The sequence below is a fragment of the Anopheles aquasalis genome, chromosome 2 (assembly GCF_943734665.1).
Source record: "Anopheles aquasalis chromosome 2, idAnoAquaMG_Q_19, whole genome shotgun sequence".
In the NCBI taxonomy this organism is placed as follows: Eukaryota; Metazoa; Arthropoda; class Insecta; order Diptera; family Culicidae; genus Anopheles; species Anopheles aquasalis.
The window spans coordinates 24,785,001-24,812,500 of record NC_064877.1 but is presented as its reverse complement, the minus strand read 5'-3'; the positions used below and the strand labels follow the sequence as shown (position 1 = coordinate 24,812,500).

The 27,500-nt window shown below is 49.8% G+C and overlaps 5 protein-coding genes across 6 annotated transcripts in view; 3 read left to right on the top strand and 2 right to left on the bottom strand.

The window, feature by feature from the left end:
- The window catches only part of LOC126571422 (E3 ubiquitin-protein ligase MYLIP-A), a 16,885-nt gene extending 4,488 nt beyond the window's left edge, over window positions 1–12,397 (bottom strand). Inside the window, exons 1-2 of the mRNA XM_050229912.1 lie at window positions 12,110–12,397; window positions 11,580–11,761 (exon numbers count right to left, since the gene is read on the bottom strand). Of these exons, the coding sequence (XP_050085869.1) occupies window positions 11,580–11,666 (87 nt within the window). The 5' untranslated portion in view covers window positions 11,667–11,761; window positions 12,110–12,397. The remainder of the gene's footprint in view (window positions 1–11,579; window positions 11,762–12,109) is intronic.
- A 5,459-nt stretch (window positions 12,398–17,856) lies between these two features.
- LOC126572840 (uncharacterized) lies at window positions 17,857–21,766 on the top strand. The gene is made up of 3 exons (XM_050232515.1): window positions 17,857–18,072; window positions 20,782–21,024; window positions 21,131–21,766. Exons 1-3 carry the CDS (start codon window positions 18,052–18,054, stop codon window positions 21,263–21,265), a joined length of 399 nt encoding a protein of 132 aa, XP_050088472.1. The 5' UTR covers window positions 17,857–18,051; the 3' UTR covers window positions 21,266–21,766.
- A 189-nt stretch (window positions 21,767–21,955) lies between these two features.
- On the top strand, window positions 21,956–23,685 carry LOC126572838 (diphosphomevalonate decarboxylase). Its single transcript, XM_050232511.1, has 6 exons — window positions 21,956–22,079; window positions 22,144–22,214; window positions 22,298–22,412; window positions 22,484–22,618; window positions 22,696–23,021; window positions 23,087–23,685. Exons 1-6 carry the CDS (start codon window positions 22,025–22,027, stop codon window positions 23,528–23,530), a joined length of 1,146 nt encoding a protein of 381 aa, XP_050088468.1. The 5' UTR covers window positions 21,956–22,024; the 3' UTR covers window positions 23,531–23,685.
- A 117-nt stretch (window positions 23,686–23,802) lies between these two features.
- On the top strand, window positions 23,803–26,633 carry LOC126572836 (peroxisome assembly factor 2). Its single transcript, XM_050232510.1, has 2 exons — window positions 23,803–26,228; window positions 26,297–26,633. Exons 1-2 carry the CDS (start codon window positions 23,870–23,872, stop codon window positions 26,437–26,439), a joined length of 2,502 nt encoding a protein of 833 aa, XP_050088467.1. The 5' UTR covers window positions 23,803–23,869; the 3' UTR covers window positions 26,440–26,633.
- A 123-nt stretch (window positions 26,634–26,756) lies between these two features.
- Window positions 26,757–27,500, bottom strand: part of LOC126572839 (thioredoxin-related transmembrane protein 1-like) — a 2,024-nt gene continuing 1,280 nt past the window's right edge. For both annotated transcript variants that reach the window (XM_050232512.1, XM_050232513.1), the window contains exon 3: window positions 26,757–27,500. This exon is cut by the window's right edge and continues 306 nt beyond it. In XM_050232512.1, coding sequence (XP_050088469.1) covers window positions 27,297–27,500 — 204 coding nt within the window. In that variant the 3' untranslated portion in view covers window positions 26,757–27,296.

Below are 27,500 nucleotides of genomic sequence, written 5' to 3'. Positions count from 1 at the left end.
TAGTCATCAAGTCTTCCCTCGTGGCTGCTCGTCTCTAACGACCTGAAATGGAGTTTATTAGACATTAACCAGCATGCTAATTATGCTCCCTAGAGCACCGACCCCTCGACGTATTATCGGATTTTTTGTCCGGTTGGCTGTCGGAAACCGCAAAATGAAAGTTTTGTGTGACAAAAACCGGCGAAACAACACACAAACACACATACGCACGCGTGGCAGTGCATGAAACCGAGTCCCCCCCCCCCCCTTCCGATTGGGGGGGGAGTGCGTGCGTTGCGGCTCCAACCAAACTGCCTTCGTTACGAATGGTTGAACCACCACCTCGAAGCCGTCGTTGTTACCGGCTGGACTTTGGACCCGTGTTGTTTGTGTTTTCACAGCTGCTCGTCGTTGTTGTGTATGCGCCAGCCTTCTCTTGCTGCCTCTCCGGTTGCTTGGACTGGCGGCGCTGCCGAATAATGATGGCAGTGGTGTCTTCCTTTCACACTTTCACGAGACTCGGCGAGATCGCTGGGGTGGCCGCGGTGGCGTTCCACATTTATCACACACATGCGGCCAAACTTCCACAATGCGTGTTCTTTTTTACTACTACCAGACTCAGCGCGTCGTCAGTGTAGGTTATCAATCGATAACGGGGCCCCATGAAGCTGCAGCACCATGACCTTAAAGGCGCGTCATCGCTGATGCACACAAAGCGACGCCAACTTCGACGGCGTGGACAAAACACACAAAGAACGCTGGCAACGCAACCGCAAAGCCCACTATCGGTGGACGATGGACGGAGAATGCGTCTTCCGAAAAACCGGTTGCTAGGCAGGATATCGTTGTTCTATTGACAAACCCCACCACCATTCTGATGCTGATTCGCTTCCATTTTTACACTTCCACGAGACAATCGAGAGAGTCAAGTGTTGCGGCACTGCAGTGTGACATTGACAAACATCGACTCAGAACCCAGAGTCGTTGTGTGAAGTGTCCTTCAAGCCGCCGGTCAAAGTCTAGTCCCCAACGCACTGAGCGCACGGTGTTGTCTCTTTGTTGCGCGATGTATGTGACACATCGGAGTTGGAACGAACGCTTCCAACGCTTTCAGAAGCAATCTCTTGGAGCGATAACTATTTAAAGCCCGATAAAGCGTCCAAGCGTCCATGGCTTATCCAGGGAGTACTCGGCGAACGGTGCACCGTAGGGTAAGCGAACGGCGCGCACGGTGCGACCGGCGCCGTATCGACATTCCGAAACTAGCTGTTATATGGCCACAACCGGATTGGACTTTAGCACCGAGCGGTTTTTGTAGTTTCGGCCAAGCGCGAACGAAACTGGACTTTGGACCGAGCGCCGCCGTGTCATCGCTAGTAGCACTCGGCCGAGCCACGACGCACACAACGCCAAACAGTGCGAACTCAGCACCAGCACCAGCCTAGACGCCGCGAAACTCCGGCGATACGCTCGCGGGCAGACACGTTTCTGGGATTAAATCGCCGATAAATGGAAGAAACCCGCGGTAGCACTGTGAACGATGAAGTAAATGCGATGTTTGCTTGCTGCGGTTAAGTGAAAATAGGATCAGGATTTTTCATTTACACAATATGGATACAGGATCAAGGATGCCGTTTTTCAACCACATAAACACTTCTCCATTTCGAATGTCGATTTAAAAAAACGCAACAACAGCATGCGATGGAACGAACTGTTGCTAGGCGATCACCAAAGACACCAAACCAGTCGACCGGCCAACCGGTACTCTCAGTATCTGGCAGCGAACCATCGATCAAAGTGCGTTCGCAAATGGTGATGATGATGATCATCCATCCAACGCGATCGCTCAATCGATCGATCAATCGGTGGATACCGTGCGGCGATGACATCATCGTGCCGACCGGGAACACAGCTTCTGCCTCGCCTGCCGGTTGAAAGTCACGCCGCGATCATGTGCGCGTACTCCCCAAGCACGTGCACATGATGTACAGAGAGAGTGAGAGAGAAAATGGGTGTGATGGAGCAGGGACGGGGTGGTCCACCAATTACTGGCACCGATCATTATCGGTCATCTGGTGGCTGGAGCGAGACGGACGGCAACGCGAACTGCAAACGAGAGGGTTCTTTACGAGCTCAAAGTCCATCGCGTCCGTCGGGGGTGTAGCAGCCCCGGGAATTGCATGCCGTTGACATCGCCGTAATTGAAGGTTAGCTCCCCTCCCCTGGTATCTGGCATGCAAAGCGTTTCGGGCCGAAAAAAGCACCAAAAACGGAACAAACAAGAAGACAAATACAGCGGGATGTGTTTTGTGATTGTGGCGATGACCACACGGGAGGTGGGAGTCAAATTCGAAGCTTCTGGTCGACACGATCGGTCAGTGGTGAAGATTTTTTGGGGTGTTGGCCAATATTTGTTCACCCACTTGACTCTATCTCTCTCGCTCTCGATTTGTCACCCTTTCCGTTGATGATTGCTGTGTCGCGGGTATTTGAAGAACGTTCAACCGCACATTGAAGACTTACTAATATGATTTAATTTATAGGCAAGACGGTGCAATAACACCTGGATAGATTGTGGTTGCATGTAATTAGCGTCATGACGTCAGGTGTTTTGTTTGTTTAACTTGAGAGGTTGGACCTGTTGGAGGTGCAGATAGCAATAACCACACCAAACTATCACCGCCACTGTCACACGTTGCTCCAGTTGTAATGTTTTGCATTTTTGGAGCATTAAACATGTAAATGCAATCTGCTCGATGGAGAAGGACGGGGTCGCCATGTCGTGTTTTGGAATAGTAAACAAATGGCGTAATCTAGTGGACGGTCCTTTACCTAACAGCAACCTATGATCCATCGTTCTGCGCTTCAATCGGCCTTCTTTGGTCCTCTGTCGGAGTTGCTTAAGTATTTCCTCTTTTAAAGATATATTTTTATTTTTTATTTCAATTTTAAGAACATAATTCGAATTGCCATGACAGCAGATGCTCTATCGGGGCCAACCGTCTACGGAGCATCTGGCAGGTTGCTAGGGGCACCTTTAGGCAGACAAAGGAAAACGGTGCCAACGCACGCGTACACCCAATAGCAACCAACTGCCACCTGTTCACCTGCACCAGTTGTTGTTGGCGGCTGCGGCGGGGAAAACCGCGATCAAAGTCCAACAACCTAGACCCACCCCACTGGTCTCTACTTGTCGGCCTCAAACCAGCACACTGGTACAGGGTTTTCCGTGAAAATCACTACGATGGCCACAAACACATGCACGCACTGAGAAGTAGCAGAGAAGCGGCGAGAGAGTATACCGGACGGGAACCGGCACACGGTCAGGGCTACTTCCTTCCTTCTTCTTGCGGTTATGTGCCAAAAACAAAACAAAAAAACCGTGACATACCGTGACCGATTCCGGCCGGTCGGCCGTTGGCTTCATTCGCGGTCCGCGGCTTGCCAGGATTTACGTATCCATCCATGGATTATGCAGGGAGGGAAATACCCAGGCTGGGTAAGCGTTCTGGAAACACTGTGTCATGGTTGTAATCAGCGTCTCAGCTTATCGGAGCAGGGTGGCAACACCCGGTAGACTTACCGGGTGCCACGAAACGGGCAGAGCATGACGCGGTCCGATTTTGTAGACAAAATCAGGTGAAGGGCAAAAATCGGCTTCTACCGGACATCCACGAACCCGCGGGGGGGCTTAGTGAAGGTCTCGTGTGGATATGTCCCAGGTATGAACGAGGCGGGAATTCCTGGCAAAGTTACTCCACCTTGCTATCAGCGATAAGCGATCAAGCATGCTGTCCGAATATGGCCAACCGAACGTACCAGGGCGTACCGTTACTTTTAATTAGTAGTCACACAGGAAGCGGCATTAGACAATCTCGCAGGAACGCATGATGATGCACAGAGTGGTAGCGAATGTGTTGGCAATGATTTGGGCACTGAAGATTGATAAGAATGTGGCGATGAAGCGAAGTAATTAGGACACCCTGATTGCGATACGTGAGGATTTCGAGAACGAACTGCAGGAAGCCTTCCAGTGGTTCTGAGTGAGCACTAGCAGCGGAATGGGCGGCCCCCGGGCCTCTATGAATCTCACCGGCAATGACGCGAACGCCATGTGTCAGAAAGCGTACTCCGTGTCGGCCGTCACGTACCGTCGTGCACACGCTGTTGCTAACCAACCGAGTAGGCCGCCTTGCACTACTAGCTTTTCCTCCTCGCCTCGACGGTCTAGGCCTACTCCACCGCACGGCATCACGTGCGAAGCGCGATCGCGTTTCGCCGTCTCGCTCTTTCATTCTCTCTCTCTCTATCTCTCGATCTTAAAGGTCACCTACCTTTAACATCGCCTTCCGACCAGCGGGAGGAATGGCAACGGGCTGATGGAGTGATGGAGAGCACCGGCGAAACCGGTTTGCGATTGATTGACGGACGGACGGAGTGTACCGAGATTGAAGGATATCGTGGAATCGCGCGGAAGAAGTCGCCCAAAACGTACAGCAACCGAGCACTGTACTGTACCGCTCTCTTCTGCAGGCTCATTAAGCACCGGTGCCAGTGTCCAGGTCCAGCTGAAAGCCATGCACGCACGTCCGTGGACAAAGACTGCTAATTGTGGTGCTCATTTGACAAAGCAGCACACGCAACCGGCGTGCTCATCAGTGCGCATTCTGAAAGGCCGTACGTCATCTCGCCTTCGGATATGCATTCGTAACAATAGAAGGAACCTCATTGCCACTTTAGCATCTTGCATAATTCCGCAATCGCCTTGTTCCTTGTACCTTGTGATGATGCTGCCACTCTCAACAACAACAACAATAACTCGCTCACCGGCTCGACGCTCGCTGTGAAGCGCCGCCGATGCCGACACCGCGGCCACTTGATATCCGGTAGCGTGTATTTCGTCCGCGTATGTGTGTACGTCCCAAACACGGCCACAGCCAGCCACAATACTAACCCGCTCAAAGATGGGGCGGGGAGAAACTCGCGCGTAGCATCTCAGCACCTTACCAGCCGAGTGTGCCGCGTATCTGTGGCTGTTTCGATCGGCATCTCTCGTGCTCGTGGCCCCAACTAGGTGGAAGGGAAGAAGGTGGTCGGGGAGAAGTGGATGCGAGGAGGATCGAAACGGCATACAAGCGAGCGGTTGGCGAGCACATGGTTCGCGAGTGATCAAAAGGTGCAAAGTCCAAGTCCAAGTTTCACTCCGCGGCGAACGGCAACAGCAACCGTGTGGTGGTTGGTTGGTTTGGTAGAGACTTGATCGCTCGCTCGCTCGCTCGCCCGGCAGCTGCGCTATCCACAAATGAATGGATCATCGCGGAGACGATCATCTTCGAGTCGAGGTTACCGTGGAGGAATTATCGGTTCGCTCTTCTTGAAAGGGTTCCCGCTTCGGCGCGAAGACAAAGAGTATTCGAAAATGAAAAAAAAACATTTACAAGATACTTAAGCCACTGTTGAGTTAAGGGAGATCAGCAAAACGAATCTGTGAACCGAAATGCGCTTACAATCTCCTGAAAACTGCTGTAGTAAACTCCAGGGGCATTCGAATGCGAACCGGCCTGCAGGTTTACGTGCAAGATGGCGCCGACGAGGAGGTTTCGGTGACAATTCCTGCGGGCACTCGCAACTGTACGCATCGCTACGGCGATGAATATCATTAGCGGCAGCGGCGAATCTTGTTTTGCATTCACAATCCGCTACAATTCCGCGCTTTGCGACCGAGTGTCGCAGAAGGACGCCAGGGCCTCAGGCAAGCAAGCTAGCAAGCAGACAAGAAAGTCACGGAAAGTCGGCTCGCACAAACATATCTGAACGGCGCTGCTGCCGCGCGTCCGCTGCGCCGTATGGGGATGGATAAAAATAAAACTTTATTTTTACGGCACACCACCGATTCAAGAAACAGAACCACGGAAAGGCTATTCGCCCTGCACACTGGCCCTGTCCCGGTGCGGTACACACCGAGGCAAGGCGAAGATCGTCGCGAGAGTTCGGATCGATCGGATATCGCGGACCACCACGGCACGCAATCCACAACAACACACTCGCCATTTGGCGGCCACTACCTGCCTGCCTGCCTGCCTGCCAGCTTGTGCGAACGAAAACATTAGGCGCCACAGCAGGCGTGGTGCTTCGAGATCGGGATCGTGATTCCTAGGACCTCATTTGTTGAGTGTGTGTCTCGGTGCGAAAGCGAAATGCCCAAATGTTTACCAGATAGGACGAGAGGACAAAGTAGTTTCCCCAACCCCCGCTTTCGCTTTAGCCTCAGATCGGATGCCCCGATGAAATCCCGAGCTAACGCAAACACAACATTAGCGCGATAGCATGGTGTTAGTGGTTCTTTGTTGTTGTCGTGCGGTGATCGCGGGGATCGGTCAGTCAACTCAAGCGCCATGATGCTGCAATGCCGCGAACTGCGCTTGGCTGCATGCTGCTACAATCGACGGCAGCGCATTGTCGACGATGTAATATCGTGTTTCTGTGTTGTCAAGCGACGAGCGGGGCAGCGAGCACTAAGAGCAATCGCCAGCTCTCGGCGGTCTCCAAGCAACGCCGCTCCACAGACAGTGATAGGGAGCACTGCAAGAGTAATGGGCATCAGCAACAGATATCGCTGCAATTGAAGGGCGTGGTATGCGGTGGTGGAAACGATGCATTCGTAGAATCATCATCATGTGTCAGCTGACTGACTGGTGGTACACCACTTTAGAACGAACCAGCGAGGCTGCTGGGTTGTGGAGACGCCCGGTGCGATGCCCGTGAACCAATTATGCAGCCGTGTGTATCCGCCGTTTCCAGGGGCAACGCGCCGCGTTACCGTTAGTGGAAATGGATCGATCGCTGACGAGCAGCTGATTGACCGACATATCGAACAGATCTTTGAATCCAATGGCCAGCCTGGGGGGGGGGGGCAATAGGAATTGATGGTGATGAGACGTTCGCAGAGTCATCTGGGACAAAGAAGCTTCCAGCGGTTGCATCCATACGACTGCAGATGGCGCACCAGGTCTACCACTTTAATGTCCGGCATAAAGAACAGGACGCAGTTATTTGCTCCATCCAGTATCGCGAACGTACAATGACAGCTTCTGGGCATTACCAACGCCAGTAATTGGCTTAAAGTATGACACACTCGATTCACCCGACTCCCGTTTCCTCGTTCCAAGATGGATGACAAACCTTTTGTGCTTATACAATTGCGATTACCGGACCACAAGCTAGGCGCATTTCGTAAAAAGGCAACGACTTTTGGAACGTTATTTGCGTTCTGTGTTACACAACTTGCAGAAGTGCCACCGGGCACGTTCAAGGTTATCGCGAGAAGCTTACGGAGTTCGCGGGACCGGCACGAATGCAAGCTGTTCTTAGCTTAACCTATTGCTCTAGGACCAAGTCAACACGGAAGCACCGCGTTTGAGCGATACTCGTTAGACAGTCAAATGATGTTGTCCTGGTCTTTATGGATCGTGCGCCGGCCAGCCGGTTAGCAAACGGTTGTAAAGCAGTATAAACACACGGCCAGCACGGCACCGGACCACCACAACGCAAACTCGGGCTAGGATAGAGGGTCCGTAAATCAATTCCATTCCTGCGGACCCGGTTCTAGGTGTATGGCGGCGCCTTGGGCCTCGCTTCCTGTTTCTAGCTTATGTCACGTCCCTAGAACGTCTCATTGCGATAGCGGTCCAAGTGGTGATGATAAATGCACGCCCGAGTAGGTATTTTTATGTTAGAATTTATACGAAACGCTAGTTGAACCGCCGGCTCTTGGACGAGGCGCCTAACAAACGGACGCTACAGTGTTTTCGAACCAGCAGTAGAACCGGTCGCCAATGCCTCGAGGCTGTGGCAAATATCTTATACCTGTATTGCGTGCACAAGTTCGAGAACCTTTCATGAAATGCCAATTGGACAAACATTTCAATAGCAGCATGGATGGAACCAACCGAAATCCATCGTATGATTCACCGTAAGCACCACATGTAAAGGTTTGTCTGATTTAGACATTAGAATGGCGTATTCCTAGCTCCCACAGCCTGCTTCGATCGAATAGCAATCCCCCAAACATAACGCGCAGTAGTTCTGTAAGATTTATGCTCGCCCCGTTCCCGTTCCTTCCCGGTTGCCCCTGTTGGTCGTATCGGCCAGGGGGGCCTGTATCGCTTTCCGCATGTGCTGCACAATCGTACCGCTGTGGGCCTACCGTCATCGTTTTTTTTTTTTTTTTTTGAGAGTTTAATGCGCAATACTTCGTCAGCGCCCTCGACAATCACCTTTCGTGTGCGATAACGAAACAAACTGTCGTTCGGGAACTGTCACATCTTTGTCCACCCGTGAACCATGCCAATCCTTCTACAAAAGAACCGTATGGTTTGTTTTGATTCGCGCACACTTGGACCATTTTTTGGGAAAAGAATGTAGCACATCTCGTCGCCACGTATGATCGCGATGCGCAATAGTCCAGTGTCCAGGGTGGTCAGCGGGGTATTTGGCTGGTAAGAAAGGGAAAGGTGACCCAGGGGGTTGTGGGGTATGAATTACGGCCCCATCGGAATCGGAGGGAATGCCAACGATAAGACCCCGGCACACACCCAGATTGATTATGGCGGATAGAAGAAGGACAACATTATTCCCCCTGTCCCCATCTCGCAAATAGGTGCGTGGTGCGTCAAACGGAAGGCGACTTAACAGCCTTTCAGGTCAATTGACCCCTCCCCCCCCCCACACACACACACACACAGATACGCACGCGCAAACGCATGATAATAATATTTACGCGATTCCTCGCGCTCCGAAAATTGGGACCGATTATGGTCACCACCGTACACACAGGCGGCCACCATTGCTTGTTATCATCCCGTGCCCGCGGCGATGGGAACCGCAAATTGTGGCGACCAATTCGCACCAGTTGGCGGGGTGCGATTTACGCCATCGGCCACGGCCTCCTAGATGCCGGTATTTGGACCAGTGTTGTTTTTGTTGGCGTGGCGGTGCAGCCAAAGACAAACCGGCGAACGTAACGTAACGTGTGTTTGTTTGTCGTTCGTTAGACTCAATTTGCAAATTTACAATGGATCACCACCACCTTGCCATCTGCCGTCCGCGATCCCCATTCACGAGCGGTCCATTAGAGCCACTTAGGGTGCGTGGTCCTCCGAACCGACTAGACGCCAAATGGCGCATCGATAGCTTTCTAGTCTTCTCTAGATCACAGCCAGCCAGCCAGATGGTGCTCCAGTTCCTCAAAACAACTCACACTTGGGTCCGCGACGCGTGTTCGTCTTATCCTGCAACGTGATAGTAGCTCAGAGTCAGCCTTTTTGAAGCGAGCGATTCGCATCAATCACGGAGCAAAAACAAGTCCTTCGGCTTCCACTTGTCCCAAGGTTTACACTTGACCGCCGCTGATGCCAATCTGTCTCATTGATCAGTGCTCGGTTTCTTATCAGCGCTGCTCTACTCCCTTAATTGCTGCTATTGCTGGAGCACTCTCGTTCGCTGCGTCTTGTTATCAAAGTGTCTAGGAATGATTAAAGGCGAGTTTCGTGGGCGATAAGCCTTTTCCCAAAGATGATGCAGGGGGCACAGCAGCAGCTGGAACCACAAAGAGCTGCGAGAAGATGGCGAGCTGTCAGTGTACTTGATAAGCAGCAGCTTCCTCCTCATTAATTGATCCTCTTGTGAACCTGTAGCGCATCGGGAATAGAAAACATCCCCCCGTAATCCCCGCCCAGCTCCGAGAGGCCGTTGTTTGACGGCAACAATTTAACCGTTCATTACACCCGATAACCTTCACCGAGCGAGCAAACAAGAATGCCTGGGCCACACAACCTGCGCCCTCTAGACTCCAGTCCAGGCACCTCTGCTGGAAGGTCTCGCCGGTGCGCGTCACTCGCGCCGGAATGCTCAAAGAATGACACAAAGCGGCCCTCCTCGCCGCGATAAGCCATTTGACCGTGATCGCCGTGTCACTGAATCGTTTTATTGTCGTTGCCGATGGCGGACCGATGGTGGGTGAGGTCAATAGTCGACACCGACGATCGACGTCTAACGACGTGACTAGGCCGCCGCGGTGGTCCGAAACCCTTTTACACCAGAAAGTGGCCCTGTTGCTAACCTCCCGGTCACCGGGAGCCGATAAGCCTACGATGAGCTTATCGTCGGCCTCGCGAATAGATGAACTAAGCAACTGGTGGAAGGGTGGATCATTCATCCGTCGTCTTGCTGAGAGTCTCGTTCTTCCCGCCCTTTTTCGCCCCCCGGGGGGCGTTGTTGATTGTGCAATACTAGGGTGAGGACCGTTGCGGTGCAATGTTGTAACGGCATGCATCCCCATTTACTAATCCTGCTCGACAGCAACTAGCAGCCGGTACTATCAGCAGCGAGCGGGATTAGATCGCACAGTTTGTCACCTTGAGCTGTCCTCCCTTGATTCCTTTCCCCAGATCCGTGCTTACGAGGCTGTTGTGCTAGAATCCGAAAAGCTACGGAACATCTCTCCGACTAATCCCACCTTCCAGCCAGGCAGCACGGTGTGTTATTGTAATAGGTGCGATGTTATGGCGAGGGTGATGAAAATATAATTTTATAACGCGCTGATGATTACACAATGGGTGCTAGGTACTATCACAACCTCTTCCCTGGCTGCACTATCTCACTGATTAGCTAGGCTGCTAATTTTAATTGCTCATAAGCTTGTTTAATTGTACCACAATTTCCGCAAGGCGCACACTCGCTGTTCTAAGCCAGCGAATGTCCTTGAAGATGGCACTTTGTCACTTAAACGAGATATCATTTACCTTCAATTTCTTTGTGAAAGTTTCGCTTACACACTTGTAGGCACATTTATAGAAATCCCGCAATATGTTAACACGATTTCACGAGATGTAAAGGGGGCTCATCGCGAGCAACCATTGCATCATCTCATCCTAGTGGCCTAGTGGAAACGAGGTTTTTCACGGCGAACTTTGTACCGATTGGAAAGGGTCGCCCTGTATGCGGTGCGAGCGGTGCGTGCATGCGTGCGCGGGCGCCCGCTTTTCGGCAGCAACGAAAACAACAAGAGCTAGGCACCGCTCCGTTCCCCACACAAAAAGGGTTGGCGTCTCGTGGCGCAAAAGTGCCCAAATCACCATCTTGAAGAAGCTTCTGTCGTGACTAATTATAGTGCCCTCGCTTCCTTTCTCGCTCTTTCACTCACTCGTTCCGTTCCGTTCCGTTTCTTCGATCTTCAGAAGCCGTCTCACTACAAAAAAACCATAGCAACTCTCGATTGAAGTGGGCGAGAGCTCAAAGTGCAAAGTGCATACGCTGCAACCCGAGACGGGTGTGTAGGTGTGTTGCACATCTTGAGATGAGGTTCGGGTAGTGTAGAACAACAGCATCACCATCGGCGTGCTGTTGGTGACTTCGCCTACTGCTTCGACTCGACCGACAACGAGGAAAGGGCCACGGCGTGCACTCAATCGAGCGAGCGCAGACTGACGGGCGCCAATCAGCTGCTGCTGCTGCTGCTGCTGCTAAACTCACGCCAGCCGCCAGGCTGGATTGGTACTAGCGCTGCGGCAACACTGGGGCGGAAAATCGGAAATCCTTACCTTCTCCAGACACTCCTGGCTGATGCGCTTCGGGTCACACTGGACCCCGGAGGTCGTCCCGTTCGGTAGATTCACGAGGCACCACATTGCGCTTTTCTTCTTCTAATTATTTCGCTAATTCTCCTACTTCAAGATGGCCAGTGGACACCTTTTTGGAACAGGACACTTTTGCACAAAAGACACTGAGGGCCCCCGAGGGAGACACAGACAGGCAGGGAGAGAGAGAGAGAGAGTGCGGTATCGGTGTGTACTTTACAGGTGGAACCGTCACTCTTTGGTCTTTTTCGCTTCCAAATCACGTAATGGATTGGATAGAGTTGGATCGGATTTGTTGACCCGTGGTGCAACCCGATTCTTGTGGTCTGCCTTCTTCACTGGGGAAAAGAATCCACAAAGGATTGTCCAGAGTGTAGACGAGAGCAGACTTTGGCTGAGGCATTTACACTTTTCGCGTCGCACAAACTGATGCTCTTATGTGGTTTACGAGTTTTGCTCTATAAGCGACCAAAAACTTTTTGCTTGACGCTCACGGTTCCGAGGGTTTATCGCTGCACCAGACGCACTTTTCGGATTTCTTGCGCACTGCCACTGTAGGTGGAACGCATGTTTGTTTTCCGCTGTTCGTGAGTTGTGCTGCCGATGAAAAACTCGTTCATTCTGCTGGGCGATTGCGAAGAAGCTACCGCAGCTCGCAACCCTTGTTTTTTTTTTCGGTACTAGAAGGACAAATCCGAACGAAGTCCTTCTTTATCACTTTCGACTACACGGACGCGCGCCTCCGATTCCGATTACTGTCTCCGAGATGTTGCTGCTTTGAGAGCTCGACCGCGAATGCGAGACGGGGAGAGCAAGAAGCATAAACATAGCGGAGAGTATCTGTGCGAGAGCGTACGGTGCTCCTTCTGTTCCACTGAAGCTGAAACGAGACATGTTTTGTTGAAAATTATGATTCAAATATAAACTAAATGTTTTAAATAATAGCAATTCGCGTTTTGCTTCGATTTGATTTTGTGTACTAAATTTAATATAAAATTTAAAAAATAAATTAAATACTATTGGCAAATTTTTACGTAAAATAAATCAGTCAATAATTATCTTTTCATTGTATCGCATCAATCTCTTGCTTTTTGCTAAAAGAATTCGTGATTTTTGCAATTTAGTATAGATTTTTGAAAAAAAACTCTTAGTTTAGTAGTTAGTCGCCTTGTTTTATTTTCTGCTGCTATCCGAGGTCACGCAGCCATGTTGAATCTTGGTTTAAAATAAAACGCGCTTGAAATCGTGGAAATATGAGTACAATTTAAGAAGTTTTATTTTTAGTATCTAAATCTTCTAAGAGCTCTTAATTGAGTTACACCAACTCTACGAACTTTTCGATCCCATTCCAGAGTCACGAAACTGGTCATCCGTGGATTTTTTATCAAAAAACTGTTAATTAAGTGGCCAAACTCGTTTTGGCTGGTTGGTGATCCACGGTTCGGTGGATAGCGCTTCAAACTGGCCAACCTTTAAAAAAAATCAAACAGTCTCGAGAGCATCGCTCACAGCCCTGCCTCTCGGTACAGAATCGACGAAATTTCAAAAATCCCAACGGCTTTTTGTTCCATTAATTGTGGTTTTTATTTTTTGATATAGAATGTAACTATTATAATAATTTTTAGGTATCAAGAAATTATGTTAATTTTAATTGCACCAGCCAAGTCACGTTCTTTATTTTAATCGATAATAAATTGCCATTCCCTCGATCTTTCTTGTGTTGAATTTTTAAAGCATGTAACCCCACCCACCCATTTACAGACATTGTAATTTTTATCCACATGGACTATCCCTTTACAGTTAAAAAAGTATATGAATTACCATGGACAAGCGTAAGAATTTCAAAGGGAATGGCTAAAGTTACATGGTTTCCAAACTGAACTATGTGCAAATACGATAAAGCTGCTACAGCATAGATCCGATAACGCATATCACGCAACCGGCGTTCCCTTCAACGTTTTTTCTTCCGCGGTAAATTACAGGAAATGTACACTGCTGGCGCCTCCATAGTGGTGATTCCGAAAAAGCGATAGCGGATCAGGGCCATACAGTCATCAATCGTCGATTGTTACACTAATTTTTGCTTATCAATCGAATTCCCTGGAAACGTCATTATGATAAAGGCAATGGAATCACGAGTTGGAAATGCTTGAAGGGACACCGGGTCCGGGGGGGCTGCCAATCAATCGAAGTAACCCAGCATAGATGTGTTGTCGCAGGCGTGTGCCCTTGAGCACCGAATATAGTGCGTTTATGCAAATGTTTGCACTATCATGGCATTAATTGCGCCTGTCATTGATGGGCAACCAGTGGGTAACTTATTATCGACACAAGGTGGTTATTCACATACGCGACAAGCGTGGTGACGTTTACGACGCGGTTTACTCAAATATTGGTGGACCACCGACGTCATCATCAAAGCATGCCCGAGAGCAGAGCCGCCGCCGCAGATGAACGATTCCACTTTCTTCCTTTCGGCGACATGGTGACGCAAGGAAGATCGCAACCGTCCGCCTAGCAACAAAGTCCATTCGCAGCTAGTGAATAGAAATACCGGTCAGATTCGAATAAGGGATCGCACCGAAAAGAGCAGAAGAAGACAGACGCTGCCGTTGCGTGGCGTCCAAGGAATGATCGGGGAACTCCTTCGGTGCGCAGAACATGAGCAATCATGTCACGGCCGTGAGATCGAGAAGGAGGATCGCACACGCCTGCCAGGGGCCTGCCGTCGCAGCAGACAACCGTTTACCGCGCGGTCAGCTGTTAATCAACACAACAACTGACTTAATCGTTTTGTTTGTTGGTTGCCAGCCACTGTGCTGTGCAGATTACTCATCGCTGCTCAGCTGTATCTCTGGCGGGTGATTTCGCAGCCTCTGGAACGTACCGCACCGTAGAGCAAGAACGGAAGATAAGAAGGAAAGGACCCCTACCGAGCACGAAGAATCATCTACACGTTTTTTCTGGGTTTGGGGCCATTATTTTTACCATCCCCCCGAAATAGCACGATGAAAGCAAAGGAAAGGGAACATATATTTACTCGTCAAGCGTGTCTGGCGCGGCGCGAAAATCGTGCATCCGCATCGGCCAACAGCTTGTTCAGGTTTGAACACGTTTTGTGCTGTATCATCGTGAGTTTCGGGACTTTGCCCGGTGTCTCGGCATATCTATGATCGCAATCGTCCGTCGATAGCAAACTTTTCCGTTGGGTGAAACACGTGCTTTTGCCGCACACCGGCAAGGTAACAACGGAATTGCATCAGCTCCACGGCGCCAGGGTGTGCCCCGGTGGTCGCGTCGATGGTCGAACAGGAAATGTCACAGAATCCTGAAAGGGTTTTGTCTTTTGGAGTGGGGAATACCTTGCGTGACGTGTCGAGCCTCACGTACCACACCCGCGGCCGCTTCGTTTGGTACGCGAGCGATCGTTTCGAACGTCCGATCGCGGTCCGATCGGTGCACGTGCTTGCAGCGTGCTAGCCTCGGCGTTGATGCAATCGTGAAATTACCTCTTCTGGTGAAATGAAGCTATTGAGTGGGGATTTCCCTTGTTTTCTTCCCATGCAGCGTGTAGCGACATGCGTTCGGTGATGCTCTGCTGTTCCTTTAATTGCTGCCTGAGCAGAGCGTGTTCAATGCCATCTACTTGTTCGATTGAGTTATGTCCTTTTATTTTAGATTAGAATGGTATTATGAACTACAAAGGAAAATATAATACTTACTGTCAGTGTGTTGGGTCGCTTTTATTGAATGTTATCATCTTGAGTGACTAAGAATCTTTAAAATAAAACTCTTGTAAATGGTGTTTGTTTATGCCATTTCTTAGCGAGATAAAAGTGAGTCTTTTTTTATAAATGATGCCGCGATAAAAATAAATTGTCAAAGCCCATCGGTAACATAAAGCCAAAATAACTGGAATTCCATTGTGAAACTCACAGCGAACATTACCCTTTTTGGGGATAGCCCCACAAAGTACAATAGCTGAGTAATTAGTAACTGTACTTTCCCACAGTAAATCACCGCACGCTACGCCGTGTTATCAAATTATCAATCCAGCTGCTCCAACCCTATCCCGCACGATCTGCGACGTCAATGAAGGTGTGTAAAACCTGTTTGATAGCAGCCGCCAACCCATCGTCGGCGTTATTCACCGCTCACAGGCTTGTCTAGACGTTGTCACCGAATGGGAAACAGGGGCAAGCCCGTGAGGATTTTCCGCGTAATTAGAATCACGAGCTCCCAAATCCCTTCGCCAGCCGTGGGCAGAATTCAGGATACAATACGCAATCCAGGCCAATATGTATGGAATGGTGGGGGAATGGTGAATTACGATATAATTTACTACGCTAGCAGCTCTTACACCACCATCAGCCGGAAGAGTGTTCATTCATGAGTATTGTGACTAAGCTGTGCGTAATAACAGACTGTGGGGAGTGGGACGGGGGTATGCCAACTGCATATCCTCTCTAGTGTAGGGGAGGCGGGGACAACGGTGTGACAATCGGTGTGGTCGCCATGTGCGTCAGAGCAGCAACGTCACACACCTAAAAAACTCATCAGAAATGATAATCTGGCACGTTATCAGTGCCGTGCCTATTGACATAATTCCAACCTGAACGAACAAGAGTGGTCATCTAAAAAAACATCGACATGATAAGCCGTCCGATTTGCTTGGAATCGTGCGAAAAGAAAGGAATCTTGCTTCATCAACTCATCAATCTTCAATCGAGCAGCTTCCCTGACCCGGGTCGGAACGCTACCGACAGCACGGACAGCGACCACTTTCCGTGGCATCGCGGATCGTTGCATCACGTGCAAAGCACGAAACGTCATGGAAAACGACTCATCACGGGGCACTTGTTGAGCGAAACGGGCACACCGGACATGGAGGAGTAATTGAGTCGGTGGGAATTTCAGCGATATACCTGACTGTAGTAACATGCATTTCATGCGAAGACTGTCTACATTGCACCCGATTGATCGATGTAAATGGAATGCACTGTATTGGCAAGCGCCTTGGGGAATTCCTCTTTGAAATAACAGTAACGCAGTAAGAGGCGCATTTACAGAACGTAGAATTAACTATTTTTGCATAAAGGTTTACATACACTCCTAAATAGACCTTTGGATTAGTACAGATTTTAGTGTAACTTTTGAACTCGCGGTTAAATGTATCAATTTCTAACGCGCATCGCTTTTTTGGAATTAATCTTAGTAAGCGTCGACAGCACCGGGATCACGTGAGCAGCATGCGATATGATCCTAAGAATCGTTCATTGTTCTAAATTCGCAGACTCCTCAGTAACAATCCGGTTATTCGCGGGCGCGTAGTAAATATTGTCTGAACCCCATTATGACTCTGCTTTCACTCCCAAGAGCTATAATTGTCGCACTACTGGACACGACGGTCACTATCTCCGTAATCCAATTTCGTGCTCGTGATGAGCAAAGCTGCAAATCATTCTGTGTGGAGTGTGCGAATGGAGCGCGCAATAAGGGCTGGTCCCGTTCCAAAGGTTTGGCATCCATTATCACGGAAACACGAGCGCGGGAAGTGCCGGGGGTTCGAGGTGCAAAAATATACTGCGCAACATTGTCACGCGGAAGACGAGCGGTACGATTGCGGTAGCCGCTACGGAGGATCGAGCAATCAAAGCATACAACCGTAAGGAATCCCATTCATCTCGCCACCGAATCCGCACTGAACCGCATTGATGCATGAGATGTGACGCAATCCGGGGAAATTGTTACGGCGATTCGCATCAGCCGAGCCGAGATCGATCACTACGATACGGGGCCTGTACGTGCCTTATCAGTGGCATGGCTTGGGGGCTGCTCCAACGGCCCTCGTCCGACTGAGAAACGAGCCACTAGAATCCCAAGAACGTTTATCCTCACAAGTACCCGAAGTGCTCTAGTGGACTTAAGCTGCTTTACTTAGGGTGCGAGAAGTAAGATGCTTCCGCTGGCGCGTGATCGTAGTCAGGAGATCACGATTCACGCACGAGACTCGCGCATACCCCACGGGTTAGAAAAGAGCAGCTGAACGAACATGTGAGAGAAGAGAGAGAGAGAGAGAGAGAGAGAGAACGAGCGTCGAGTGTCATGGACGGACCAATGGTGGAGCTTCGCGGAAAGCCGATCGGCTACTACTACAAGCGCGTTCGGGCGCCAGAGAGTGGTGAGGAGGATATTTCGCGCTTCATATAAAGACATTCTAAGGCCGGAACCAGCAGTTCATTGATAGCGCTCAATCCGGACGGTACCGGTGACAAGAAACCCGTGGAGGAAGCCTCTCTCCCTCTCTGTTAGTAGCAAGCATATACTAGTGCCTTGAAGCTGGTGTTTAGTGCCAAAGCGAAACCTGCAAGGATAACAAGGATATTCGAGACAATTTGTCAAAGATCACCGAAGAGCAAAAAGCATACAGTCAACAATGGAGTTTCAAAGGAATAAGGTAAGTTGGTGGTGCAGTCGCAAACGAGTGATCGGAAAGGACACAAGTGTGGTGGCATTAAGAGTCCTTGAAAGTGGGCAACTGTTTTTTTTTATTAAATCAACATTTTTTTTCTGGAATTTGGGTTAAAGTGAATCAGTGTTATACATGTGGTAGTGCATTCATTCCGTTTGGAAGAATATAATCCTTTTTTTCATAATTGAATAAAAGTGCATGCTAGTGTTCATAATTTTGATTGGAAGAGATATCATGGTCGTCTTTGATGGAGATTCTTGAATGCCAGTTGTTTGATTACAATATTTCCTTTTTGCCAATAAATGATTAGGTCCTGCAGCAGCATCACATTTAACTACTCACATTTGGCAACTGGCAGGTTCAACATAAAACTAATTCACGTTTTTACTCAATTTCTTTATCGTTTTTTTCACAAATTCTGCATGCTGATTTTGCCATTCAGCTGATGAAAATTAGTTAAAAGAAAACCCCGAAGAAAGTAATGCTACAGGCATCACTTGACGTGATTCATACCGCAAACAACCCACCTCCCCGGTGGTCCACGGAAAATGGGGGCTTGCTCTTGATCTCCTCATTAACACAACGTCCGTTTGACGACATGACCGGTCACGAGCCGTCACGACGTAACGAAGACGTGCATCACCATCATTATCTTCATCCCGGCCCTGGGTGTCACGGCTTCTTTCGTTCTACCACTATCACGCACGCACGGAATGAATCACGGAGGGTGTGAAGACGTGACTGCGCTGGTGGCCTAGTGGGTTTCTCTTTCCATTTATGGCTATAAATGGACACAAAATCACACCTGGCCGCGCAGGTGGGTGGGGTTGGTTATTGTTTTGGATTGATTGCGTCTTTGGGGCACACCTGGACACTCCTACCGACATCGGAAGATATCGCGCGATTGATTCATCGTTGTTCATAAATCTCACGCTCTTCACGCCACTGCGCCGGCGTGGTCTTCGCGGCAGAGCTTATCAGGCCCTAGGCCGAGGCTAGAACAATTTCGATTAAATGCAACATGATGAAATGGTAGTGCCACCGTTGAAATGGGGTACGCTGCACGCTGCTGCATGGCCAGCTCGCACCCTTATCAGTAACAGTGATCTCACCGCGGCCCAGGCTTTCGCTGACCATCACCTCTAATCACGTGACTCGATCTACAGATCAACAGGCCGAGCGCGCTTGGTGCTGCGACCATCGGAAACCTTCAGCATCCGTGGGAATTACTTCCCCAATGCGTCCTACGCTTGCACTAGTGGTCCGTAATCGCCGAGGGCCTACCTCGCCGGCTCAATGACGGTCAATGGCCTGCTCATAGGCTGTTGTTTGCTGTCCTGGCTGTGTTGGCAGTGACCGAGTGCATTTCTTCCATCCTGTGTGCCGCTAATTCGGAAGCGGAGCCATTAAGGGCTTATACTTGCCGCAAGGGCCACGCACTCGAAGCGTTTCTCGGCGTGGCTGCCGTACCGTGGTCCGCTGCTAGTCGGTTAGCGGTGTGGCGACCTTCTTGATAAGCCATCAATGCCGACGATGATGATGATGATGATGATGACGTCGCACGCACAACCCGACCGTTGCCCGATGGTCACACCGCCAGTGGGCCAAGCCGTGAATCTGTGACGTAGCATGAAGCGAACACGACGGACCCTCGAGGCGCGGCGAGGATCATAAGCCGTTGATTGGGGCAAGTGCCCCCCGAGTTGGCTAACCTAATTTTCATCTTAGCAACTGTAGTCACCCTAGCAACCGTCGGGCTCTTCTGCTCTTGGGCTGTTGTGATGGAATTTTCGACACCTCCTTTGGCAATTCGGCATTGATGCCTCTGCGCACCCTCCCTCGCCCTCGCATACTCTAGTCTCGATCGGTTCTTTTTTTTACATACTTTTCATCTCTCTTGACCTCGGCCCCGGGTTTGTGCGGTAGCATGGGTAGCAGTAGTGATGCAATTTGAGCTTGTTAATCCTCCCGGATGGACGGAGGTTATCGTACCTCCCAAGGAGCATGACATTGGTGATGTCATGAATGGTGTTTGCCCCACGTCACACCGCCAGCAGATGGTCAGTCGAACTGGCTTTGTTTGCCACCGTAGCTAGTCCTTGCTGGACAGAGCGAGAATGTTTGGAATAATCCAGAATCTCGCTCGGAGACAACACTTTGCTGTGGTCCACACCAGTGGTGGGTGACTAGCCATTTGAAATAGGGTTACGCCAGCAGATGGTGTCATGGTTATCATTATTGTACGCGAACGCAGGGGTTAAAAGGCACTGCAGGATGTCACCTTGGCCGGCGAGTCTTTGCTGGAATGTTTTCCTTACGATTACTCACCTCACCGTATTGATCACGCCGATTTCACGCGGGTTGGGTGCCGGTTGATTATTCAACCTTAATCTACCTTAGAGTACTGTGTGGGGGTGGATTGCATTTCGCTGAGCCGGAAGAGCCGTCTATCTGCTTGTCTCTTTCTGCGAATCGCCATAGTCCGAACAGACATGTGACTTATCAACAGCATGTGTGAATTGTTTACTCGAACAATGTCCAATCGAGGTCCTGCTTCACTTTGCCCTTCAGAGCGCCATCTTACTCCATGTGATGCAGTGCACCAGAGTGCATTCAATGAGGGTTTCATTTTGTACATTTCTTCTTAAATTCAATGATTAACGTGATGTGTTTTCTCATTTGTTTCGTCTACAGTTGGTTATCTACCTTCAACTAGCACTAGTCCTGGTGCTTTTGTCCAGCATCGTTCCACAAATCACTGCCAGGCCCTCGACGGACCTTGAACTGCAGAGTCAGGCGAAACTGTTAGATCATTTGCTGCGGTTTAGACTGGGCGAAGGCGATAGCATAAAGCATAAACGACATCATAAAAGATCGTCAAACTATGATGATGGCTTCGACATTGATTACGATCGAGTGAAGAAGTGCTTTGAGGATGTAAGTAGATTTCGATGCTTCATGATCATGTCGTACAAGATCGGGATCTTTAAGTAGGAGAATTATTAAACGGATTTTCTTTTTTTCTTCTTCTTTGCTTTTACAGGAAGACACTAATGAGCTGTGCCAACGCTGCTCAAAGGTTACGAAATCATCGCTAGTGTTTCCCATGTGCTGCAACAACGAGGACGAAACGTTAACCTGGTGCAGAGAGTACGTGTACTTTGGCATACAGACCTAACCGGACTATATATGGAAATCTCTAGGCATCTAAAACGAAAACGTCGTTCTCGTTCGAAAGCATATCTCATAGCATATCGTCACGTGCTAGCCAGAATCAGTGTCTATTTTTAACAATTACCGCGAAGGACAGTATTTATTATCTTAAACCCATAGAAAGCATCTCCCATAGTGAAATTGAACTCGTATTATTTATTGTAGTCAACCATACCACATCGTTCAACTGCTCATAGTTCACGTCGACTTCTCATTTAGCTCGTTTAACCGTTAAGCAACTGTGATCGTCAGTAAAATTCATCGGTATACGTTTCTTTATTCGATAGGACGGTAATTAGATACTTATAGCTCATGCTTATACCTGATACTTATTGCCTTGCATAGAGATAGTATTGAACGATGAGAGTTAACACTTTTACGAGATGAGCTCGGTCTGCTGCGAATAGATAGAATAAACAATTTTAAATTTTGTAGCCATAATAAAAATGACACGTAAACAGGACAATTGTACTCTCCTCTTGACTCTTGGTTGAACACACTAAAAGAATCCGAAACGAACGGTTTCCAACTGTGGTTTTTCAAATTCTTCACGGAGTCTGCATTTCGTGTGACACGCGGTCTCATAAATCCGTAGGCTGTGGAGCATCACGCAGTACCTCGCGATATCACGCAGTTGTCGCGACCGAAACGTAAACAACCGCGAACCGTCTTCAAAATCGGCGTATCCGTGGAGAACTAAAGTCGTGGGATTCTACTGTTCAGGATGTCTTCTTCGGTTACTTGCGTGGCTCCTGTGAATATTGCAATCATAAAATACTGTGAGTGTTTCCGCCGGCGCACTCGCTGGAATCGCGTTCATTTAACCGATATCCGTACTTTCAGGGGGAAAGCGTGATGATGACCTCATTTTGCCGATCAACGATTCGATTAGCGTTACACTTTCGACGGAACATGTAAGATGAAACGATGAGTTAACGAAGATAGAATATGCTTTTTTGTTGTTATGCTAATGATTTGTACTTTGACCTCCCCATAGCTCCGCACAAAAACGACGATTACGGCGGGCCCAGAGCTGTCGAAGAATGTTTTACGGTTGAATGGTGTGGAGGAATCGTTCGATAATCCACGTATACAGCGATGCCTGTTGGAAGGTAAGGTACGGTCAGCGGATTTGGTGTGAGATATTTCATTAAATCGAATCATTTCCCAACACTACATACAGTACGCCGGAAGGCTCGCGAGTCGGGAAAATGTACACGGCCGGAACTGCTCGAGTGGAACATCCACGTGGAATCGGAGAACAACTTTCCCACTGCCGCCGGTTTGGCATCGAGTGCCTCGGGATATGCCTGCTTTGGTATGTTGCTTCATCTTCAATCACAGCAAGCCGTGGTTGTCTGTTGCTTACCTTCCGAAACTGTTACTTCCTTTCAGTTTACACTCTGGCAACGCTTTACGGAATCGAAGGTGAGGAACTGAGTGGAATTGCACGGATGGGCAGCGGGTCAGCTTGTCGCAGTCTCCACTCGGGATTCGTGCAATGGGTAAAGGGCGAACGGGCGGATGGTGCGGACTCTGTCGCTGTCCAGCTGGCACCGGATACTGCCTGGCCGGAGATGCACGTTCTCATTTTGGTGGTAAACGATCGTAAGAAAGCCACCGCGTCTACGCACGGAATGGCCACTAGTGTGAAAACATCGGACCTACTCCGGTACCGTGCGGCGACCTGTGTTCCGGAACGTGTGGACCAGCTGAAGAAGGTAGGCAGGCAAGGGCGCCCTATAGCTTAGAATTTCATTTTCTTTTTCAATTATCACACTTTCAGGCCTTGGAGGAACGAGATTTCGATACATTCGGCCGCATCGCCATGAAGGATAGCAATCAGTTCCATGCCGTTTGCCTGGACACCTATCCACCGTGCTTCTACATGAACGATGTTTCTCGTTCCATCATTCGATTGGTGCACGCAATTAATGGTCGCACGGGAGCGGACGCCCCGGTTAAGGTTGCCTATAGCTTCGATGCCGGTCCGAATGCCTGTTTGTTCTTACAAGAGCGAGACGTTGCGGAGGTATCGGCTATAGTACGCCGTGTCTTCCCATTTAATCATTGCTCCGAGGCAGAGTATTACAAGGGCATTCCGAACGATGAAGCAGCATTGAATGCTGTGCCAAGCGATGTGCTAGAATCGTTCGTTCCTGAAGAACCGAATTTGCTGCGCTATATTATTCATACTAAGGTTGGCGAAGGACCGAAACGCGTCGATTGATGATCATTCCACGTTGTAGTTTGGTTTAGGTTTGTGGTTGGCGAAAATTACGGTTTCTTTGGGATTCTCATGGGTTGTTCTGGGCCAGTTTGTTCATACCGTTATCGGTGCAAAGTACTTATTTATGTTTTTGTAATAAAACTCGTAAAAACGGATTCTGTCGTTAATTTAAAACCTGCCCAATCCTCGCATCTTATAAACGCTACAACGACCCGCTGTTTGACAACCGGTTTGACTATTGTTTGTTTTTATTCCGTTTAAGGATCTTCGGGCTAAACGATGTTCACGTTCCGCTAATCCTTATTAATCGTTCCGACTTTTAGGAAATCCGCCAACGAGATGACGAGTGATAAGATCGAGAAGGAGGTCCGGCTGGTGCTGTTCCTCGCCCGGTTACGCTTTCCACGCTATCCAGGCTACTTCTTCCCGGTGTACGTGCTGTTGCAGGGAATCCGGAAACTGCGGTATGATTTGAAGCTACGATCGCTGGATTTCTGCCTACAGCCCATACCGAACACCTGGCTCGAGCGGTTACAAACGGATCAGCTGGTCCACTCCGAGCACACACTGTTCGTGTCGCCGATGGTCTTCCGGGAGTACGTGGTGGAGCGTGAAATCAACTGGATCAACCTCGTGCTGAAGGTAGCGATGCCGGCCGCTACAAATGGACCACAGGAGAAAGGCTTAGTTTCGATGATCCTCAACAAACAAAGCGTTTCGTTGCTCTGCCAAATATGCCCCCTTCCGGGCGTACCAGTTAATGCGCTGTGGGCGAAAGAGAATTTGATCGAAAATCTACGCGAACGGTACCAGCGCGACGAGAGCCACTCGTTCCGTGGCCGTTTGCAACGCATCACCGATGGTCAGCATCTACCCGAGATTGTCGCGAAAGCTAACATCTTCATCTACCAAACACCGTACGATCTTAGCTCGGACATGGTTGATTACATCCTCGGACGGTACTTTGAGACACCGCGCCTACTGTACCGTAACCACACCTACCAGGTGCCGCTGACGGAGCGTTTCCTGGGCAACACCTTCTTCACCAAGCACTTTGCCATTTTGGCGCACATGAAGGCCCTTTGGTTCAAATGCTTGAATCTGGATTCGACGGCCGGTACGTTCGAGATGAGCGGCATCGCTTGTAAAGGTCTCACGACGCTGCAGCAGACAACGACCTATAACAACTTCCTGCTACCCGAGCGCCTCGATGCAACTGCCCGCCGACCACGCTGTCCGTACGGGTTGCGCAAACATTTCGAATCGCTGCACTCCTCGCTCCGTGCCTATCTGCGGATGGAGGGAAACGCACTGATCCGGAATGGTATCTGGCCCGTATTTATGCTGCGCGGTGAACGAGGGATCGGAAAGCGTGCCGTCCTGAATGCCGTCGCCAGTACGCTCGGTATTCCAATCTACACGGCGGATTGCAGCGAGATCATGACCTCGATTAGCTCGCAGACGGAAACGAAACTAAGTAGCGCCTTCGGTAAGGCCAAAGTCTGCGAACCGTTGATCATTTGCTTGGAAAACTTCGAAGTGTTTGGCGTCGATAATGAGGGCAACGAGGATCAGCGGATTACGGGATCGTTTCAGGCCGAACTGGCGGCTCTCTTTGGACGCCAGTACAACCATCCCGTGGTGGTCGTTGCGCTAGCGAACCAGAAAGAATCAAACACACCCAAACTTACGTCGCTGTTTCTGGAGGTGATCACCTTTCAACCACCGACCGCTTCGGAGCGGCTGGGTATGCTACGCTGGATTGCCCTCGCCCAGAGCCACCGCTTACCCGGGAGCGGTCTGTCTAAGATTGCTGAGCAAAGCCAAGGGTTTACCTTGTCCGATTTGGAGCTACTTTACGGGAATGCCCTAGACACGTGGCGCCAATCCGGCGATGAACGCTTGCAGCTGGCACACTTTGAGACCTGTCTCGAACAAATGCAATCTTCCTTCTCCGATAGCCTCGGTGCACCGCGGGTACCGCGAGTACTGTGGTCGGAAATTGGTGGGCTGGCCAAGCTGAAGTCGGAAATACAAAACTCGATCGGGCTCCCGTTACGCCATAAGCATCTGCTGGGACGAAACATGCGGCGTTCCGGCATTCTCCTGTACGGTCCACCGGGTACCGGTAAAACGTTGATAGCGAAAGCGGTCGCCACCGAGTGCAACCTGAGCTTCCTGTCCGTGCAGGGCCCGGAACTGCTGAACATGTACGTCGGCCAGAGTGAGCAGAATGTGCGGGAAGTGTTCGATCGAGCACGGACTGCTTCACCGTGCGTCCTGTTTCTGGACGAACTGGACTCGTTGGCCCCGAACCGAGGGGTGAGCGGTGATTCGGGCGGTGTAATGGATCGTGTCGTTTCGCAGATGTTGAGCGAGATGGATGGCATTTCGAAAGATCCGGCTCAGCAAATCTTCATACTGGCTGCAACCAATCGACCGGATCTAATCGATCCGGCACTGTTGCGACCGGGACGGTTCGATAAACTGCTGTACGTGGGACCGAGCAGCACGGTAGAGGAGAAGGAAAGTGTGCTGCAGGCGGTGACAGGACGATTCCGGTTGGCGGCCGATCTTACACTCAAGAAAATTGCCGAAAGCCTACGCCAGGACATGACGGGAGCGGACATGTACTCGATCTGTTCGAACGCTTGGCTAAGTGCAGTCCGGCGTACGGTGAAGGAAGCGATCGCTGGAGGTAAGCGAACGCACGCAACGGTCTTCGTACATCCCCATTTTACAATCCTTATTGTTTCTTTATTTTAGATGCCATCGATGAAGGCCTAGGTGCGGATCAGGTGGTCGTCGGTGAAGAAGACTTCCGGGAAGCGATAAAAAAATTCATCCCTTCGATCAGTCCCACGGATATGGCGTACTTCAATCGGTTGAAGGGAAATTTCGGAACGTAACAGAGCTGAAAGAGCTTACAAACGGGTTACCATCTTGTGCGGATGGGGGTTAGTGACTCTGGTGATCGGGAATTCCTGCTGGTATATTCATGGAACAGGCGTTGTTATGTAGTTGTAGTAGGTTAATAAAGTCGAAAACATTCGCAGGCTAAGTCATGTGTGCGAGGCAAACGCAGCAAGCTTGTTGCAAACACAGCAACCATCGATCGCAAACTGCTAGCATCGTTCTGAACTAATTGCAAGCGTAATCGCCAATTGAAATGATCTGGTTAGTCATCGTGATTTTGCGCGGAAGAAGAAAAAGTGTTCAACGAGCGTTTATCGTGTCGTTACTTTATTAGCTTTACGCATTAACTTATCCTATCGTCGGCTCCCATTCGCTCGGTCGTCCTTCGTTATCCTTTCCATCCCCGCGTTCTCCTCTCCGATCAGCATGGTTTACCAATTGCCAGTCAAACACGTTCGAGATTTTAAAAGTTCGTTCGAGCCTTTTTATCAAATCGCTTTTTTGATCGCAAAGTACCCACCCCAAAGGTGCCACGTCAGAGAGTTACGATCTTCTTCTCTAGCCTAGCTCGCACGCACAGCCCTACACTTGCCCACCCTTCGCTGGGTTCCTTCCGTTAGTAGCTAAATGTACACAAGACAAACGCCTTCAGCGCCAAAACGGTCGATCCTTACTTTTTGGTGGAAAACAAGCGTGGTGTTTAAGCATATAACAGGAAACGCAGTAAAGAAGAAGAATGTGAAAAGTATTGGAATAGTATGGTTTAAATGCACAAAAATTTGAGGAAACGATAAATGGAGGAGTAGTAAAAAAAAGTGGAAAAACCAGAAAAGTGCAGTCAGTTCGCGGTTTAGTCAGCCTTTCTCGGCTTGCGTTTCCGTATGTCTGGGCTGGTGGTGTTGGTCTTTTCCTTCTTCGCATCCTGGGCTGCCGGTTTCTCTGGTACGGGTTCTGCCGGTGGTGCTTCGGCTTCTTCTTCCACGGGTTCGACTTCGTCATCGGAAGCGGAATCATCACTGCCCGAGTACTTTTCGCCTTCCGACGTATCCTTCTC